The sequence below is a fragment of the Lampetra fluviatilis genome, chromosome 33 (genome assembly GCF_964198595.1).
Source record: "Lampetra fluviatilis chromosome 33, kcLamFluv1.1, whole genome shotgun sequence".
NCBI classification, from domain to species: domain Eukaryota; kingdom Metazoa; phylum Chordata; class Hyperoartia; order Petromyzontiformes; family Petromyzontidae; genus Lampetra; species Lampetra fluviatilis.
Window position 1 is genome coordinate 6,022,772 of NC_136307.1, and position 19,186 is coordinate 6,041,957.

The 19,186-nt window shown below is 49.4% G+C and overlaps 1 protein-coding gene across 8 annotated transcripts in view; it reads left to right on the top strand.

The window, feature by feature from the left end:
- The first annotated feature begins 1,231 nt into the window (after positions 1 to 1,231).
- The window catches only part of ANAPC1 (anaphase promoting complex subunit 1), a 43,803-nt gene continuing 25,848 nt past the window's right edge, over positions 1,232 to 19,186 (top strand). For 4 of the 8 annotated variants that reach the window (XM_078871920.1, XM_078871913.1, XM_078871915.1 and 1 more), the window contains exons 1-23: positions 1,232 to 1,276; positions 2,734 to 3,015; positions 3,420 to 3,611; positions 4,902 to 4,962; positions 5,417 to 5,511; positions 5,885 to 5,967; positions 6,581 to 6,654; positions 7,675 to 7,820; positions 8,606 to 9,045; positions 9,710 to 9,910; positions 10,302 to 10,397; positions 11,511 to 11,604; positions 11,757 to 11,822; positions 12,218 to 12,361; positions 13,127 to 13,270; positions 13,886 to 13,946; positions 14,782 to 14,969; positions 15,340 to 15,414; positions 16,230 to 16,346; positions 16,719 to 16,900; positions 18,130 to 18,224; positions 18,615 to 18,772; positions 18,907 to 18,985. In XM_078871920.1, coding sequence (XP_078728046.1) covers positions 2,755 to 3,015; positions 3,420 to 3,611; positions 4,902 to 4,962; positions 5,417 to 5,511; positions 5,885 to 5,967; positions 6,581 to 6,654; positions 7,675 to 7,820; positions 8,606 to 9,045; positions 9,710 to 9,910; positions 10,302 to 10,397; positions 11,511 to 11,604; positions 11,757 to 11,822; positions 12,218 to 12,361; positions 13,127 to 13,270; positions 13,886 to 13,946; positions 14,782 to 14,969; positions 15,340 to 15,414; positions 16,230 to 16,346; positions 16,719 to 16,900; positions 18,130 to 18,224; positions 18,615 to 18,772; positions 18,907 to 18,985 — 3,052 coding nt within the window. In that variant the 5' untranslated portion in view covers positions 1,232 to 1,276; positions 2,734 to 2,754. Of the gene's footprint in view, positions 1,277 to 1,573; positions 1,617 to 2,733; positions 3,016 to 3,419; positions 3,612 to 4,901; positions 4,963 to 5,416; positions 5,512 to 5,884; positions 5,968 to 6,580; positions 6,655 to 7,674; positions 7,821 to 8,605; positions 9,046 to 9,709; positions 9,911 to 10,301; positions 10,398 to 11,510; positions 11,605 to 11,756; positions 11,823 to 12,217; positions 12,362 to 13,126; positions 13,271 to 13,885; positions 13,947 to 14,781; positions 14,970 to 15,339; positions 15,415 to 16,229; positions 16,347 to 16,718; positions 16,901 to 18,129; positions 18,225 to 18,614; positions 18,773 to 18,906; positions 18,986 to 19,186 lie in introns of those variants that run through there. The other 4 variants (XM_078871921.1, XM_078871917.1, XM_078871918.1 and 1 more) reach the window with 3 other exon arrangements.

The window sequence follows — 19,186 nt, forward strand, 5'->3', positions numbered from 1 at the left end:
TGAGGGCGTGGTGGTGGGGGGAGGGTGTGGAAAGGTGGGGGGGAGGTGGGGAGAAAGGTGGAGGGGTGGGAAAGGTTGGGGGTGTGGAAAGGTGGCGAAACGTCGAACTCGAATTGTAAATGTTGTGGTTTTACTCTCCAACACAGCGGCGTGCTGTACTAGTAACGAATTGGCCACGTTCTGTTTACGTGACAAACCTGACTAATTGGCTGTGTCGGGTGGTGGCGGGTTTAACGACACATTTATATATTTACGCGATCGAACCCCCCCCCCCCCCCCGTGTTCTGGTGGCCTTTAGTGCAGCCCCCCGACAATACACAAATTGTCATCATCGTTCTGCTGTCAAACCCAACAATGGTTTCGAATGTGACGGCACTCACACTGATGATGCCTTATCGGCGAAAGTGCCCCCCACTCTAAAAACGAGTGGAACAACACTGCTCCCAAGGCTTCAGGTTTCGCGGTGAAGTGACATCGGTGCACGCGACGGCTCGTTGAATATATATATAGACACAGCACACCAGTAATACCCCGGTTTACGTTGGGGATACGTTCCTGAAAGGTGCCACGACGGATATCGAAACGTCAATGCAAGCGATTTACATGGTGGGTGGTGGAGGTCGAGGCGAAGACCGCGAGGCGATGGATACGAGTAAGAACTTGCTGTCAGCAACGTAAGTGTGAGTTGAGACGACGGAAATCAGGTGTGTAGTGCGACCAAATTCACGACGTATTTGCGAAACGACGTATATCGGGACACTACTATAATGAGCTCCTGGCCTTGTGTAAGAAGACACCCCCCCCCCCGCTGTGTGTTTGCTTATGTGTTTTTGTTGTAAATTATTTTTTACTGATCCCACCACGGTGTAGTGTGGGGAGGCGTGTGTACAACTTCCTCGACAGGTAAGTGGTTGGTGTATTCGCGGGATCGGCACGGTCAAGCAACGTGGTCGTGTAAGGAACCCGAGCGTGATGGGGGGCACGTGCGTCAGATCACTTTTCTTCGGGGATGGAAATCGGTGGGGGGGGACGTTAATGCTGCGTGTTGATGACGACCGTCAGTCTAAAGTTTACATTTGAGAGGAGAATAACAAACAAACGTAAACGACCGCGGCACGAGTTTTTAAGTCGCCCGTATCGTCGCTCTCTTATCCTTTGCAGAAACACGCGAAACGCGTTTCGTATTTCAGGCCCAAGCCGCCGCTTGTCCGCCGCCGCTCGCCGTCGCGTCACTCGCGAGACGGCGACGACGCGCGGCCTTCGTGCCACCGTTCTGGTATTGGCGGCGCATAAAATTACAAAGTTACAACTCAAATTTCAAACGTTATAGTACAAATACACGGCCTCGGACAAGCCGCGTTCAACTCACGCTATACAGCCACGCAACAGAACAACACACACACACACCGACAGCATGGACGCTGTCTAAGCTCGCGCCGTTACCGCTTTTCCCGCCATGCAGCAAAATGACTACTGTACGTACAGTAGGCGGCACGTTGCCGCGTGTTTTGAAGTGGAGTTTGGGGAGTCGGTGAACGCCTCCGTGGAGGGGATCGTCTCGGCGGGTTCAGTCGGTGGTTTAAGTTGTACGACAGCCGGGAGTTGCGAGCGGCGAGGTGTTTTTTGTTCCCCGACGCGTGTTGAATGAATGGATGAATGTCAACAATCCGCTGCTGGAGGAAGGACTGCCACCTTAGCAATCATGGGGGATGTTTGACCATACCTACGCCTCCCCCCCCCCACTTCTGTTTCGTGGGGGTTAATACGGCGATTGCAGGAGCGCTTCAGATATTGCTCGCCTTTGAAATTATCCGTGGCCTCGAATCGAACGGAATTGGTGGCCGAGTTCACAGTGCATTGCGCTATACACTGAACCACGGGGTAGTTTTATTCTATTCTTGCCAGGAGCTAAATGCCAATGTGCTTGCCACGAGAGGGTTCCAGGAGATGGATCCATTTGAGGAGCGCAGACTACAGTGGTTTAAATGTATGGTCCTTAGTTTTGGTGGCAGCAGTTTTGATGAATTATGAGATAACGCGTAAGTGAATGAGCGAGGTAGGTGTCGGGGGACGTTAAAGACGTCATTCGTAAGAGCAGGCCATTGTGTGCCGGTGTCCAAATTTTCCACGTTCGAAAATTACCCTGCATAGAGTATTACGCAATTGGGATTATACATAGCAATTATCGCCCCAGATTGGTTCTGGTTCAAACAAAATGAACCTGAAACTGACTGAGCAAATACAAAATTCAGAGTGTGATTCGGAGTGAATTCGAATATTAGAGTGACAGTGAACTCATGTATATGTTGCCATGCAAATCTTTGTATAATGTGTGGTACCACTGCTGCACAGTTTCCATACCTTGTTTAATCACCCGTGCTGCATTAGATTAGGTGTAAATGAAATCATTTATATGGTGATATCTTGTGCTGTGATATTACACTGTATAAATCAAAGGGTTGTCCAAAACATGGGAGACAAACTAGAGCTGAAAATCCTTTTAAAATATGCCATTGCATTTTGCTCAGACAGCTGTTCATTTACTGATAATTAAATACTTCCTACATAATCCATGCATATGCATGGTTTTCTCTAGCTGTTTTTTGTTTCAAAGGCGATTTTCATAAACGAATGAATTGTACCTAACAGAGATACTCGCGGGTTTAAATTGTGTCTCACCGCCTTGTGGTACCTTCCCCCGTCTTGTCTCCATCTTGTCCCTCGCTGGAGCAGAGATGCGTATAGCGCTGCCCGATGTCGCGCGAGCCTGACCCGAGCGAGGACGAGGAGACGATGATCTCGGCGTGGGACGCGCAGGAGTTCGAGCCGTGCGGACGCCGGCTGTACCGCATCCACCCCAGCGGCGCCAGCGATATCGGCGGCGGTGGCAGCGCAAACCTTTCCCCGGCGGGACGGCACGCACTACGCACTCCCGTCCCCGATGCGTGGCCCGCTGACGGCACGGGCGCCCTCGCCGGGTGCCTGCGCGAGGTCACCATTCAGGAGCACCCACGCGTGCGTGATGCTTTTGACTGTTGGGGAAATTATAAAATGAGGAAATTGGGAAAAGTTGGAGGGGGGGAAAAATAGTCTCACCTCTGTTCTCACATGTGCTGCTGGTGCATATTTCCCACCTTCAGGAGCCATCGTTGGTCACATTTTCCTGAGTAATAAAATACCACAAAGTGGTCTAACTTTGTTCAACTACAAAGTAGTTTTAAAAGTTGTCAAACTTCCACTCAGTTAACCAACTTAATCAAATTATCATCCCACAACTAGTTTTCTTGTTTGTGCAAGTATTTGCTGATGCCTGGATTCGAACCCACAATCTCGATTGTATCCATTCAGCTATCTTGGCCTGTTGGTTTGGTGCTTGTGCACCGCTGGCAACGCAGCGCCTGCATCGTTGTTTGATTCAGTGCCAAATCGCACTTCGACAGGAGCTGTGGGAGATGCGGGCGGGCCGCTCCGAGCCGGGCGCCGCTTCTGACGAGCACAACTTTGACGAGGAGCTTTACGCCTCGGGGCGCGTCGCCGTGTGGAGCCGCGGCTCATCCAGCAGTTACGCCACGGTGCACAAGTCCTTCACCGTCGAGGAGCCCATCCAGAAGGTGGCACTTGCCATGCCATTCCACAGTCTCCTTATTGCACGTGTGTGCATGCACAGCTCTTTTGTCCATCTACTGCTGGGTTACTTACTGAATCATCTCTCATGAGCTGAATAATTTATATTAATCGATTAACTGATCCTCAGTCACATCCCTAATACATAGAGAAAAAAGACAAGGAACCTCCCCTTATTGCGGAAATAGATTGTTGGGGCATGTGCTGTTAGCGAGCATCTATGAAGGCTGGCACGGCACACAAGGGGGTGGGTGGCCAACAACATGCCCAGCTAAGATTGTTTCCCCAGTGCTGATGTGTACGCACTGAACCAGGTACTCATTTGAGGCTTTGTCGACCTAGGGAAGACACAGAACTGGTTAACTAAATCACCACTGATGTTAGCAGCGGTTAAGAATCAAACTCAGGTGGCTGGGTTCATATAGCGTTGTGCTAACCATTATACTACGTGTACTATAAACACATACGTATGGCCAAGGAGCTTTTTTCATTTAAGTCTTGACGAGTTTATTCCTGTGTGCATGCAAATGTGGTTTGCAACATAACCTAAACCTAGAACTATTCACAAAAAATGTCATTACCACTTATCCACAGTTATTTCATCTGGTTCAGGAGCTTTCCCTTTGTCTGACTGTGAAGGGCACATTTGACCTAGTGTGACATGCCAAACTTCTTCACCTTCATCTGAGAAACGATATAATTGTTGCGATGTAGGATTTTCTTTTCCATGGTGATCTGTATAAAATGTTAAGATTCAAAGTGGTAATATTATAAATGTTAACATTCAACCGCTGCTACGTTGTCCCCACCTGAAGAAAGATGCTTGTGTTGCGCCCGAAACGTCGTGATTTAATGTAGTTTTATTTATTTAATTATTTTACCTACATAACTTTACCGAAAAAACAAAGAGTTTGAATCCTTGCAGTCACGAAAGCTTCAAATCTAGAATTCAATCTCTGTCTTCTGTTACAGTTCCATCTATCTCCCTAAAGGGCAACCATTTGTGAATTGCAAATCATGATCCATGGTGATGATGACGATGATCACTTTGTTTGCAAAAGAGCCCTTCTGCATCAGTGCTGATAGATGAGGTTTCGTTTTCATGTGTTTGTTTTTTGTATTTCGGTGACCTTAAATCAGGGTCATCTCATTGACTGGCTCGGGACTCGTAATGGACATGAGCATAGCCCAAATGTTAATTCGAGCAGGAACATGTACTGATCAGCTTCCAGTCAGAGGTCGACTGCCCAATCATTCCTTATGTATTCTTCCCACAGGTGCTGTGGTGTGACTTCCAGGAGTGGGAAAATAATGAGAAGAATGGTGGGAGCCCTGCTGGTGAGAGAGCCCGGGTGTTAACGATGTGTGTGTTAATGACGTGTGTGCTTATGTGTTGGTGTTGCGGTGTGTGTTGACCATGCCTCTATGTCTATTGCCGTGTGCGTTAATATTGCTGTGTGTGTTTACGTTGCTGTTGTGTGCTGACATTACCACTGAGTTTTGATATTACTGTGTGTGGATGTTATTCCGTTTGTTGACATTTCTGCTTGTGTTGTCATTGCCATGGTGTGTTTTGATATATTTTTTTCAATCTAGATTAAAACTAATTTCATTAGAACTTCTTTTTGTGTTTAGTTTGTTGTCCTCCCGCCCGCATCTCTGATTAGCACAGTTGGCTCCTGAAGGTGCGAAAGAAGTTCAATATACAAACACATTCATATGTGTGATGATGTTGTTGCGTGTGTTGACGTTACCTCTGTTTGTGTGTGTGTGTGTTGGGCATACGCTGCAGCAAAGGTCCTTCACTGCGTGTGCATCGCGCAGACCACGTGCGTCGATATTCACACGTCCGATGGACAGGACTTCTCTGCCCCCTTGCCCTTCCAGGTGATGAGTCGCACTTTTTTCTGAGCACCCTCGCTTCTCAAAATTCTTGCGGCTCTTTCGCTTCATTGTTAAAAACACATGCCCTTTGTTTCACGCCCGGTCTTGGTATGTAAGCCAGCGCTTTGTTCGCAAAGTAGGTCGATCACGTTGAGACCGTGTGCGTGTGACACGACACTTAAAGATATTTCTGTCCATTGGAGCAGAAGACTGGGTGTTCCATAAGATCTGCTTCTAGATTTGATGACCCATGGTCGCTCTTGCAAATGAGACTGTTCTGGCCGCTTGAATTTTCACCTGGTTAAACAAATAAACTCGAAAGTTGAGACTTGTATATTGATGCATATTTTTTACTTGTATATGCCCTTTTGTGCAGGTCGCTAACACGTGGCCCACCAAACAAGGTCTTCTGTTTGAGAGAGAAGCCGTTCCTTGTGAGATGCTTATAGGGTCGATTAGGTACAACACTTTTTAGAAACATTGCCCTAAACACTACATCAATTTTTATGTCAACCCACTTGTGTATTTCTTATTGCAACATACAGGCGATGAATAATTGTGCCATAAAACAATGGTGGCTGGATGTGGTTTTAGTGATATCTCTGCGACTTGTGCTGGGCAATTTTTTATTAGGTGCTCGTTAATAGCACTTCTTCAGCAATCCCCTCCTGGAGAAGCACTTCCGAAATGCCGTACACGCTGGTCAGTGCAGGTTGCCGAATGCAGGGAGCATAGACAGTAAATACAATGACTGTTGCTGCATTTCCCTTGGCTGCCCTACATGTAGCCTTCACAGCAGTCTATAAGGCCAACCTGCTTCGCATGATGGTCGCATGTGCAAGCGCTGTCCAGGCTCAAAGCCTGCTTAGCTTTGGAGATTTGACGAGATCGGGCGTGTTTTAAATCTAGATTGAAAACTAATTTCCTGGGGACTGCGTTTTTTTAGTTGTACTTCCCCCGCACCTTCGATCAGCATGTTTGTCTACGTACGATGCAAAATAATTTCAACATACATATATACGTTCCAGGTAATTTGGTCATTATGTGTGTGTCTGTGTTGCCCTTTTCTCAGGGAGCAGCTGGCCATGATGTACAGCATGCTGCATCCTCTCGACACAGTGTCTCCTGTCCTCTGCCGGACGAGCGGTATGACTTTTGCAGATTCTTCCATGAGCATCTCTGACCCATGTCAGTCGTTCACACCCATCCTTCCCCATTTACCCAGCGAGTCTCTCGCAACTGTGGTTAAAGCATTTATACTTGTAAATGTTGGTAAAACGTCAGCCATTTCAGTGTGTCCCTGAAACACAGCTCTTAGTTCTGAGGTTTGTCAACAACACCCCGAATTTACCAATACCAAATTTAGCCCATTTACAGGTTGTAAAGTTATTTATATTGCTTTTTTTTACTATAAAATATAATAAGCGAAATAAAACAAAGGTAAAATAAGACCGCTGAAACCACCAAAAATCACAAGCCAATTTTAGAATGCACAACGCCGCTGTAGCTACCGCCGTACAGTGTAGTACGAAACACCGATCTCCCTGGCACGTAGTGTTTCTGCGCAACATGGCGATGCGGCGCGGTATATTGCGCACGTTATTTTAAGGACAAACGAATAAAGTGTCTCCCTACTCAAACGAGCAACGGGGAAGCTCTCATCTGTGTTAGCAGCCGGGGGCCAATGCCAAATATGGTCCTAACTAGCTTGACTACCCGGCTTCGCCCGAGACTTGGATTCTTGTCTTGGATTAATACACGGCCTACGCGGAGGGTGGGGGGGGGATGCGTGACGTCAGCAGGCACACTGCGTGACGCTGCCGCATGCGGGTGACATCACAGATGTGACGTCACCACTCACTTGCCGCGCAAAATATAAGCATTATTGGCCCCCCCCCGCCCCCCAAAATACAAAGTCTATTTTTATAATTTTTGCATTGTGGAAGCTACCCACATGCCAAATTTCAAGTTTGTTTCATGTTGGGAAGTATGCTAAAATTTCGACTAGACACATATTCACAAATTTCCCTTTTATATATATAGATAAAACCCCCATTTGTACGTAAGTGACCGCTGACATATGCTCATCCCTACACGGCCACCGTAGTGTGTGTGCGCGCGCTTGACCGTGCATGTGCGCATTGCCCCGTGTGCGTACGACGGCAGGCGTGGGCGGCACGCCGCGCGTCGGCTACACGTACGAGCACTCGCACCGCATCGTCTTCGCCTCCCCCAAGTCTCCGCTGTTGCTGACCTTTGACCCGACCCTTGGCCTGCACGCCGTGTGGTTCCTGAGAAAGGCCACGCCACAGGTACAGGAGGCGGCTCGCTCACCCTCCCTGCTGTCCTCCGTCTACCATCTTGCCTGAAAGGCTTCATTTAAGTGATTGTCAGCCAGAATCAATTATTAATGTTAGGATATACACATCAGGTAGATGTTTTTAGAGGTGTAACCGTATGGTACGTACACCCCTAAAGGGTTGAAGCAGTGGTGCGGTGGCTAGTGGACAGCACATTGAACCCGGCGACCTGCGTTCAGATCCCAGCCAAGGCTAATATCTCTGGTGAATGATAGCTAAACCGGTCCTGCTCCTCCCCCCTTCACCAACCGGCACTGACCAGCGTGATGAAGTATGGTCATTTAACCTCTTACCACTGACACAGCATGGGGAAGTCTTCATGCTGCAGCAGTACTTTGACAAAAGTGCTGTAAATTATTACGATTATTATGTTTACTCTATGTTGTTTGTGATTGGCTGATAGACAAGGGTAGATTTTGAATCTAATTACAACTCTGTATCGTAACACATGGTGGAGGGGGGGGGGGTGAACTCGCAGCTGGTGGCCAGTTTCATAAAACACCTTGGATGAAAATCTCCCTTCATGGACACTTATTCCAACAGGAGCCAAGGAAGTTTTTTTCACGTAATCTTTATTTATACTGGAGGAATCTTTTTCACAGATATCCAATAGGTTTTCACAGCTGTCCAGTAGTTTTTCACAGACGTCCAGTAGAATGTAACTGGTCCCAGCTCAACAAAGCACCATCATTATCTTCAGCCTAACCGCCTTCGCTCGGCTCTCTCCTCTCCGCCAGGAGCGCAGCAGCATGCTCGGCATTCCCGGGCCATCGTCCGTCGTGGGCAGCCTGTGCGGGACGCTCGGTGGCAGCGTCGTGGGCGGCTTCACCGACGAGCTCATGGGCAGCGGCGGCGCCGGCGGCGTCGGTAGCGCCATCTCGTTCGCCGCGCACCTCCGCGGCCTTACTCGCAATGAGAGCACGTTGGGCCACGGCGGTGGATTCTCATCCCCGCTGCACCAACTCCACTGCCAGCAGCTGCTTCACGCCTCCACCACGGCGGGGGGCGGGTCCGGTGTTGGTGGTGGCGGCAGCGGTGGTGCCGTTGGTGGTGGCGGCGGCGGCGGTGGCGGAAGTGGTGCAGGATCGACTTTGGGTGCTACTCTGCCGCCGGCCTCGGGGCTGCCGTTTTACTCGTGGTCTTGGTCGCCCACCATGTCCAACATGGCGTCGCTGAGGTGAGCATTCCTCAGAGTTGCCGTTGTGGTCATCGTCACAACGATCTTCGTCACCGTTGTGAGGGTTGCCATCACTACTGTCGTTGCTGCTGCTGTTATCGTTGTCAATTAACGTCGTCTGTAGCGTCATCGTGCGTCATCATCGTTTGAATGATCATAATTACCAATTAATTCATAATCGTCATTACTACTCATTGTTATCTTCATTACAACCCTCGACGTGGCAGGGGGAGGCCTTCAACCAGCAGTGGATTCACAAAGGGCTGTACATTATTATTATTATTCACGCGTTTCAGTGTCTAGCAGTGGGGTCACGATAGCTTACATGAAGACGATCCAGTATGAATACAATGTTACTTTAAAGTCGTTTTCCTTTTAGAGACCTTATAGAAAGCCCGATATATTAATCAAAGGGTTACCCAAAACTTAGCAAAACAATCCAGCGTTAAATGCGTTGACATTTTAGGCCAAGGCCTCCGCTCTCTACGACATCGTTACACATAACGTCACCTCGTGCGGCTCAGATGGCAACGTTTTTTATCGTTCATGAAATCATTCACAGGACCAACGCGTGTTGCAAAGAGTTACAGGATCCACGAAACGCGCGTTTATTTTTTTCCTCCCTCATCATTTTTGAAAAACAGCAGCCGTTGTCTCCTTCCAGCCGGTCCCACTCCCCGGCGCCGGGCAGCTCCCTGGCCGCGTTCACGCAGCGCTTTCTCTCGCCGTCCCCGCGCGGTCAGGCCAACTCGTCGGCTAACCAGTCGCTCAACAGCTCCGCGGGGAAATCCGTGACCGAGCACATGCTGAACCTGCCCGACCTCTGCATGGACCACCTGTGGACTGAGAAGGTGCTCACCAACAGGTGGGAACAAATCTACTTGCATTTACAGCCACTTACCATTCTTAGAGTGCTAGGTCGGGGAAGTTTTTTTTATTTCACCGAGTGCCGAAGAGGACTTGAATACTAATTTTCAACTTGACACCGGGCACACTTTTGGCGGTGTGTCTTTCCTATGCGTCTTATGATCCGGAGCTACGGTAGGAAATGTGTTGAACAGGTGTGAAAACATTAGCATTAGGAGAGACATAGGTGGCCGGGCGTGGTGCTGGCAACACTCTACCCCCTTGTGTGCGTGTATTGTGCAGGCCCTAATAGATGCTCACCAAATGGCGTACTGCTGTTATTGTTCTTGAGACCGGATGGGGGGCGATTGTGTGGGATGTGCGGTCTCCGTGTGTGCCTGCGCGTTCAGGATATCGAATAGCCAAGCGAGCAAAGCCTTCATCACCACCGACCTGTGCGGCCGTAGATTTCTCTGCTACCTCATGGACGGCCACCACGAGCTCAGGTTTGCCTGTGCCCCTGTGACTGGGGCAAATTTCCTTTGTCAATTCGAAATACTTTTTTTCTTTCTTTCTACTTTTCCCCAATATATTCAAATTGTGCTGTTTTGCGAATCTTACGGAGCACCGTGTGTTGGAGAAATTCATGGTTTTATCTGATGTTAAAATCATGCAAAGTGCCATTTTTACCCTTTATACAGGATGGGACTCATTAATAGATTGTTGCATGGTAGTCAAACTGATACATATTTTATTCATTCTCGGAGCTAGAATCTCACAGAGCACCGTGTGTTGACAAATAAAGGTCGAAACCAAATATATTATCATAGTTTTTTGTGAAGTCATGGGTGATTGGGTTGAGGTCATCAACTCACTATGTTGAGGGACGTGTTTTATCATAGGCATGCTGGAACCCGGATTCAAACCCAGGACCTTAGCACTTTGACCTCTTACGCCATGTGACCACCTAATTCAAAGACCATTTTCGAAGTCACAAATAAATGTAATTTTTAAAATTGTGTATTGCCGAACAGAAAAAAAATCAAAACTACAGAATTATTGTAACGATTAGACACATGATGGTGTATTTATTATTTCACTCAATAATTTATTTTTTTAGGTGTATGCGGTTGATATTGTTACGTTATTAGAAGGCTAATTTAGAAAAAAACTTCAATTGAGACAATTTTTTTTAGAAACAATACAAATTGGTCAGCGTCAGCCATCGTAAGCCACCAGTGGCAGGGCTCATTGGTCACCATGTCGTACGTTTAGACAACCATAGACACACCGCACAGGGCTGGACTTGACTTTTATCGTTAGATACTGCTGGACATCTGTGAAAAAAGAGAGCTCGATAGCTCATCAGATTCCTTCAGGATAACTAAATGTTTGGATTTCGATAAGTGCGGTATACCAGTAACCGAAGTTTAATCTCTTTTTGTGCGCGATTATTGATAGCGGACAAATAAAATAGATGACAACAAACCCCAATCACGACCAAAGGAGGCGATAACGGTACGCGATTGTTTTGTAATAGTTGTCCACTTCTCGAAGCTGTGGAGCAGCTCAAGGCTTTGTTCCCCCCCCATCCCCCTACCCCCCCCCCCCCGCTGCAGGTGCGTCAAGTTCGAGGAGAGCAACGACAACCCCTCCAGCTTCGTCTTCGGGGTCGTGACCGATATTCCGGCTCGCGACGCTGCCCCGCTGGAGGTGACGCTCGCCTCTCGTTCCGTCGCGGGCACGGGGCCCACGTTCGCGTGCTGCAAGATGTTCCTCCTCTTAGTCCACTTTTTAGCGAAATCGTGGCAATGTCTCTGCTCCACCGAACTAATGTGTCTGCTGTTGCTGCTGTTTTTCTGCAGTCTCTGAACATGATGTTGGTGTTGGATGACACCAGGAGCCTGGTTTTGTTCACCGGCCTCATCAAGGTGAGAGGGCTTTGCCGCTCCCACGCTGCCCGTGCCGTTCCATGCGGCGTTAGTGTCACTGGGTATGGACTGTCGGTGTGGCCAGCTGGGTCGTGTACATGCGTCCAACTTGCGGCCTCTTTGTCAATCCACTGCTGGATGAGGGCCTTACCTCCCGGTGCAGGTTGTGGGGGCTATATTACCATCATTCACTCTGCTGATCAGTGTGGTGTTGGTGCCGGCGGAAGGTTCTGTGGAGGGGTTGTGGTGCCTCAGCGGTAAAAAATAAAACAAACTGATTCTTGAGTCAACAGACGACACCAATCGTGATAATGCGTGGCAATTCGACACATCGCAGGGGGACGGCAGGGTGAATGTTCTCGTGTGTGGCGGCTGCTTTCGTCTCTGGTGCCCAGGTGAGCAAGGTGTACGTGACTGGCCTGCAAGCTCCGTCGCTCTGCCACTCGCTGCTGCAGCCCATGCCGCGGCCGAGTACGCCGCTCGACAGCAACAGCACGCCCTCTCGCCCGTACGGCACCTCGGCGGTGACAATGCACGAGGTGGGTACAGCAGCAACAACAACAACAGTGACGATTTCAACAGGGCGGCAGTGGGGGTAACCTACGGGGCCGTCGACTGAATAGGTTTTGACCTGCAAATTATATTTCACTTTATTTTGTTAGGTCTCGTAGTTTTTATAGTGGCATTATGCTGTTCCAGTGTGCCACTGTTTGGCTTTAGGCCTTCCTCTTGTCCTCATTGTTGCAGGCCTCTGGGTTGCCACTCCAGTGCCTGTCGCTGTAATCTGTCCTCCATCCTACACACCCGTGTCCTACCCATCGCAACCTCAATTTCCTGATTAGGCCTACATCACTATGAGATACCATAACACACGATTGCCAAGAGATCGTAGCCAATGTTTACAATGGGGTGTGACGTGGCAACAGCGATGACATCATCAAGTGCATTAAATCCCTTGCTTAAAACACACGTATTGTGTGTAGATATTGTATAGTTCAGAAAATGATATGCGAATTAATTACAATGTTTTATTCCATTGCTATAGTTGACGGTTAAATCTCTCCAAAAAATTATATATTTTAAAAAGATGTTGAACGCAACTGGTAATGGACTGTCATTGACAGACATGGGTCGGAGATGCCTTTGATAGAATCTGCAAAAGTCATTCCGCTCGTACGGCGATAAAGCAGGAGGCAGTTGGTAAAAAAATTACACAAAAAAAAACTAGCTTAACTGAAAGCTGGTCTCACACTTTGACATTGTGTGTGTGCGAGCGCGCCCTCCACCTGCCCCCTCGTGTTCAGGCCATGTTGGTGTCACCCGTGCCCGAGATGAGAGAGTCCATGGGCATGCGGCCGGAGTCCGACCTCGATGACTCCCTCTTCCACACCAGCAGGCCCAGCTGCATCACCGGCCTGCGCGACCCCGTGCTGTCCCGCCTCACCCTCGTGAGCATCATGCACCGCGCGAGAGGCGTCACACAGGAATCCGGTCCCCGTAATTGGTGCCATCTCAGCGTACGAGCGCACACACCCAAGGCTGTTTGCTGCGTAGACACACCCCCGAGGCCTATGTCACTGATATGTTTTGTGCGAGAAAAAACCCGACGAATCATTGCAATCCATTTTCAGGTGTACAGATTGTCCTCAAGATAATGTGGGCAGGTATACCTTGTCCTCCGTGTAATCTTTTTTATTGAAAAACCCCTAAACGTCGTAAAAATTCAACAATAACAAAAATAGAGTAGTGGTTCTCACACAATGTGCTATGAATCAGAATCTTTATTTAGAGGAATCCGATGAGCTATGAAGCTCTTTTTCACCTATGTCCAGTAGAACCCGGCGATCCGCGTTCGATTCCTGGCCATGGCTAACGGCAGTGGCGAGTGGTATCAGAACCGTTCATGGGCCCCCTCCCCCCCAGTTCACTATCCCTCACTGACAAGCCCACGACTTATACGGCATGTGCGGGCCTTCATCCAACAGTTGACTGATTAAGGGCCGCGTATTATTATTCTATGCGTTTAATGTGGAACGTAAGAACTGCTTGTGTTTTGTCCACAGGAGTTGGTTGGGGGAACGATGAGGCGAGTTTCCCTCCCGGAAATTGCGAGCTGTTCACTGGGTGAGTTCCCATATCTGTTTTGCTGCAGGCGTTGGAGCATAGTACAGTACAACATCGCATTTTGCCACCGCATTGCCCGCTTCTGAAAAATTTGCTCCATTTACAATTAAATGTCTCAGATTTTCCCCTATAATACAGGTTTGTTTGGGTTAGATCACGTAAATATATAAATGTCGTTAAACCCGCCACCACCCGACACAGCCAATTAGTAAGGTTTGTCACGTAAATAGAGCATGCCAATTCATTACTAGTACAGCACGCCGGTGTGTTGGAGAGCCAAGCCACAACATTTACAATCTGAGTACGACGTTTCGCCAGTAATTACCAACCAGCTTCATCAGGTGACAGCCAGATTTGTTTTCCACGTTTGATCAATTGTTTGCAATTTACATAGTTGGGGAAAAGTAAAATAGCAACGTCACCCTCTACAGGAAAACGAATGCCCACTTGTAGGCTGGTGCTGTGTTCATCTTGTATCACACAGGGACAGTTGCCACGTGGGGGTCCCCTTGGCTAGATTGCCACAGTGCACCTCGAGATGTACTACATGTGTGACGCAGTATGAGTTATAAGCAATGATGATGACAATTCATAAACAGCCAATTCTCACATATACAGTTGATCCATGTGTTGGAGTGTAAGAATCAAAGTTTATCGAGTAATCGCTGCATTTTTGTATGTTTAGCTCGTACACAAATGTGGATTTGTCTCTCCCTGTGTGTGGTGGGGGCCACTGTAATTCGTCTATTTGTCTCTCTCTCTGTGCCTGTGTGGCGGTGCCACGTATTATTCATCTCTCTTTCTGCCGTGTCATGGGATGTGTTGGTGGCGCCAGTCCGGATGTGCCTGGGCGCGGCGTGCTACGCCCTCCCGCGGGACACGGCGCTGCAGCTCCAACTGCGCTGGTACACGGCACGCAACCGCATGGGCAGCCCGGGCCTGGCGAGCGAGTGGGCACTCTTCCGCAACTGTCTACTCACGGCCAGCGGATACGACATGGAGAACCTGCCCTGGGCGCAGCTCGTACGAGTGACACCCATGAGCACACGTTGTCGATAATGCTCACACGCACGCACGCACACACCAGGGACAAACTGATTAAACAGAGCTTAATTTCAATCAGCTCTGCCCGGGTCGGCGACTCGGAAACCACATACAGTGTTAACTCTCCAACATCATACCGGGTGGCTTTGAGTTGACCTCATGGAGACCACTGATGTTAGCCGTAACATGGAATCAAGCTCGGGTAGTCGGGTTCACATGGTACAGTACGATTACCGCTTATGCCACCTCTCCACGCGCCAGTATTAACACAATGCCGGTGCATGTGCGCACGCGTACGAACACACCTGCTTGTGGATTCATGCGTGAACATTTGCTCTGTGTCACCCAGGCCGAGCAGGAGCCATGCCTGTCGCCTGTTCTCACACCCAAGAAGCCGCGCACCTCCGACGCGGGAACGGACGAGGTGATACCCCCTTCCCATATATATACAAATACGCGCACATTTCATTTTTATTTAATTTTTGCTTATCCATGGTGGATTATCCTGGTTGCAGTTTTAATCGTGCTAGGGAACGAGGGGTATACATAGAAAATGTGGTCTTTTACGCTAATTCACGGCTCTTTACCCGCACACTGGTTCTACAATTTTCTGCTCTTCGGTCGCAACACAGTGACCGATTACTTTAACAAGCAATACAAACACACGATGCATGCGCAGTCTTCCACGTATTTAAACACATTCTTTCATTAAATAGCCGACGCTGCATTTTGTGCTTGGCGTGGTGCAAGTTACCTCCGCTGATAAAGAATTAATTGGGTTTCTTAAGAGAGTACAGCTTGGACGTTTTTTCTGCTTTCCAACGAATTCGAAATGGGAAGCATAAATTAGGCGATAAAATATATGCGCAACGTTTACCTACGTAGGATGATTGTGAAGATGGGAGAATCGTGTCGTCCATTTATTTTAATTTCTTCAAGAAATCTGTTACCTTGCCGAGACGTTCACGCGGTCACGCCGGCCATGAATGGAGGAAGTGTTTACGCACAACGTCAACTGGGAAGTGCGATCACTTCCCCCCCCAAAAGGATGATCCATTGTGAGCGGAACTTTTGTATAACCTCGTGTGGCAGTTGGGGACTTCCCCGGTGATGAAGCGAGCTACATTTTGTCGAAGGCTTGCACGAAGACCTGGAGACAAAACAACACTGCCGACACCAACCATGCCACGCTACTGCAAGGTGTCTGATTGCTTTGTGTATGTCGCTGCCTGTTGATAGGACTGGGAGTTTCTGTTGAACAGCAGCTACCATCAGAGCCTCCTGTCCCATCCGCTGGTTGGTATGCTGGGTCTCGATATGGCTGAGTCGGCCAACCCCGACGGCGGCGTTGAAGAGGTATGGGGAGGTATTCTGCAACCTCTTTAGTTTCTCCCGCAGCGAGAAACTTTTGAGTCACGTCTATCTCAAATTATGAGTACATTTGGCATTCGCACTGTTCTTACGGGGCAAGGCTATCACGAAGGCGCGATGTTTCCAGAATGAGTAAAGTCTGTGGTAGTTTCGCATGAGGGCGGGTGGTGTTACGATACGTTTTCCCAGTTGGAGTAATTTGCGATAAGTTTTCAAATTTGGACCGTGTCTCCAGCACACGTGGCCGACTTTTATTTGTTTAAATGTAATCCTAATGCTCCTCATCCTCTTCATTTTCATCCACCTCCTCTTCCTCCTCGCGTGTCTGCCCCCCCTCCGCCCCCCTCCTCCACCCAGCGCGGCGAGGCGGAGAGGGGCCCCTTCTCCCGGGTACACGTCCTGAACCCCGAGGCGCCGCTGTTCACGCACCTGCCGACTGTGTTCTGGGCGTTGCACCTGGTGTACGAGGACTCCAAGCTGGACAGCGCCCTCGCCGAGACGGGTCGCGCGCTCGGCACGCTGCTCTACCAGATCGCTAGGTGAGTGCACAACAGAGGTCGCAAACGGGTTTTGATTCCTTACCTGTACCCGTACCCGGTCGCACCAGGGTCGCAAATGGGTACCCGTACCCGTACCCGGCTGGGTACGGGTACCCGTTCCCTACCCGTACCCTACCCGAAATGAGTGACAAACGGTTACTCACCAGTGACTCACGGCCTACCCGTACCCGTACCCGGCTGCACCAGGGTCGCAAACGGCTACCCGTACCCGTACCCGGCTGGGTACGGGTCGCCGGGTATCGGGTAGGGTACGGGTATCGGGTACCCGGTTGCGACCTCTGGTGCACAAGCCATGGCAGATGCGGATACCCGATGCACAAATGGAACATTAAAAACTCTCAAATGTGCGACCATGGTCATCCAGAACAGACCGGACAATGTATAGCGACGCAATGGCTGATCCGCAAATACGAAGGAGACATCGCAGCGATGCACTCTGCTGCTCCCAACGTGGTTATCTGGCTTGACCACCTGAATGTGAAATTGTAAGTTGTTACATCTACATCAGCCGTACAAAAGAAGAAGAGGTGGGCGCACGCGTGGTCAGCTACTGCCGCACGGTGAACAGGATCGTCGGTGGATGAGCCGGGCAGGTGGCTCGGTAGAGCGAGCGGCTAGCAATTGATCAGAAAGGTTTGTGTGTTTACATCCTGTTTAACACGTAAGCTTTCGAGACCAATATCCATAATATATAGGTTTTTTGGGTTATATCGCGTAAATATAAATATGTTAAACCCGCCACCACCCGACACAGCCAACTAGTAAGGTTTGTCACGTAAACAGAACGTGCCAATTCGTTACTAGTACAGTGCACTGGTGTGTTGGAGAGCAAATCCACAACATTTACAATCTGAGTACGACGTTTCGCCAGTAATTACAACCAGCTTCATCAGGCGTGAGCCAGATTTGTTGAGAAGTCCTGTTTTGTTTCTTAAATAGAGCGATAGATGTGACGATGTCACTTGTAAGCCCTTGTGGGAAGGTGAGGGGGGGGATTAATGAATGCATATAAATTACAGTGGGCATCAATTTCCGGTTGGGTTATTCACATGGTAATAAACGTCCATTATGCATCCACATTGTTCTTGTACCAAACTACAGGAGTTACATGATGATGATCACGTTGACGCACTGTATGAATGCCCTGCCCTGTGTGGTGTCTAAAACGAACGTTTATTCCTGTTCTTGACCGATTCTGTATTTCACAGCGACCTCCGCCTGACCTCATATTGCGACCACTACCTCCGCGACAACCCAACGCTGCTCAAATCGTTCGGGCAGAATGCGGTTTTGATGCCCCAAGGTACTGCACAGCGACCTACAATACACCCATCCAATGCATTGCTACGTGTGTCTTTTTGTGTGTAGGCGTATGTAGTTGGGAGCTGAAGTTTAGCGGTTCACACGCTGCGCTATGAACCCGGCAACCCGCTTTCGATTCCCACTCATGGCCAACACCAGTGACGATTATTTGAACCGGTGCTGGGCCTCCCCTAGGTAGACTCAACCTTAAATGAGTACCTGGTGTGATGTGTAAGCTTCGCCACTCAGGAGACGAAGGCGGTCGGGCGTGATGTTGTGCCAAGCCGACCTTCAAAGGTGCTCGCTAACAGCTCTTACCTCAACACTCTGTTAAGGCTATACGGGCGATCTTTGTATTTACGTGTGTGCGTGTGTATGTGCATGTCTGCAGCCCAGCTAAAGACCATGGCGCAGTACCACGCGGTCGCCCGGGACCCCCCCTGCGTGTGCCGCTGGCTGTGCCGCATGATCGGGTGGCGCACCGGTGGGGCGCCCCCACCCTTCCCATCTGTGCCCGGAGTGTGTGAGCGCACACGGCTGGTGGTGCTCGTAAGTTGGAACAGAGAAACCGTTTGAGCGGCACCGCTACTCCTACGATAACGGACATTTCGATATGGCCCTAAGCGGAACACAGTGAGCGCGCACCCAACCCTTCTCTCTGTACCGTGCGTGCGTTCCCATAGAGCTTCGCCATTTACATCCTCGGAGACGAAAGCGCAGCGTTCTTGGAGCCCAGCAAATACCTCGACAAGATACCCGCGGGTAAGGGCAGCGCGGGATGAGCAGCAGTGCAGCGGTGAGCGTGACGCGCAACCAATCTGGCGACCCGAGTGAAATTCCTGGCCACAGCTAACTTCAGTTGGTGTGTAAAAGCATCAGTACTGGGGAGACAAAGGCGGCCAGGCATGGCACTGTCCATATCCTCCTGGCACTGACCAGCTTGGTGGTAAAGTATGGTCAAAG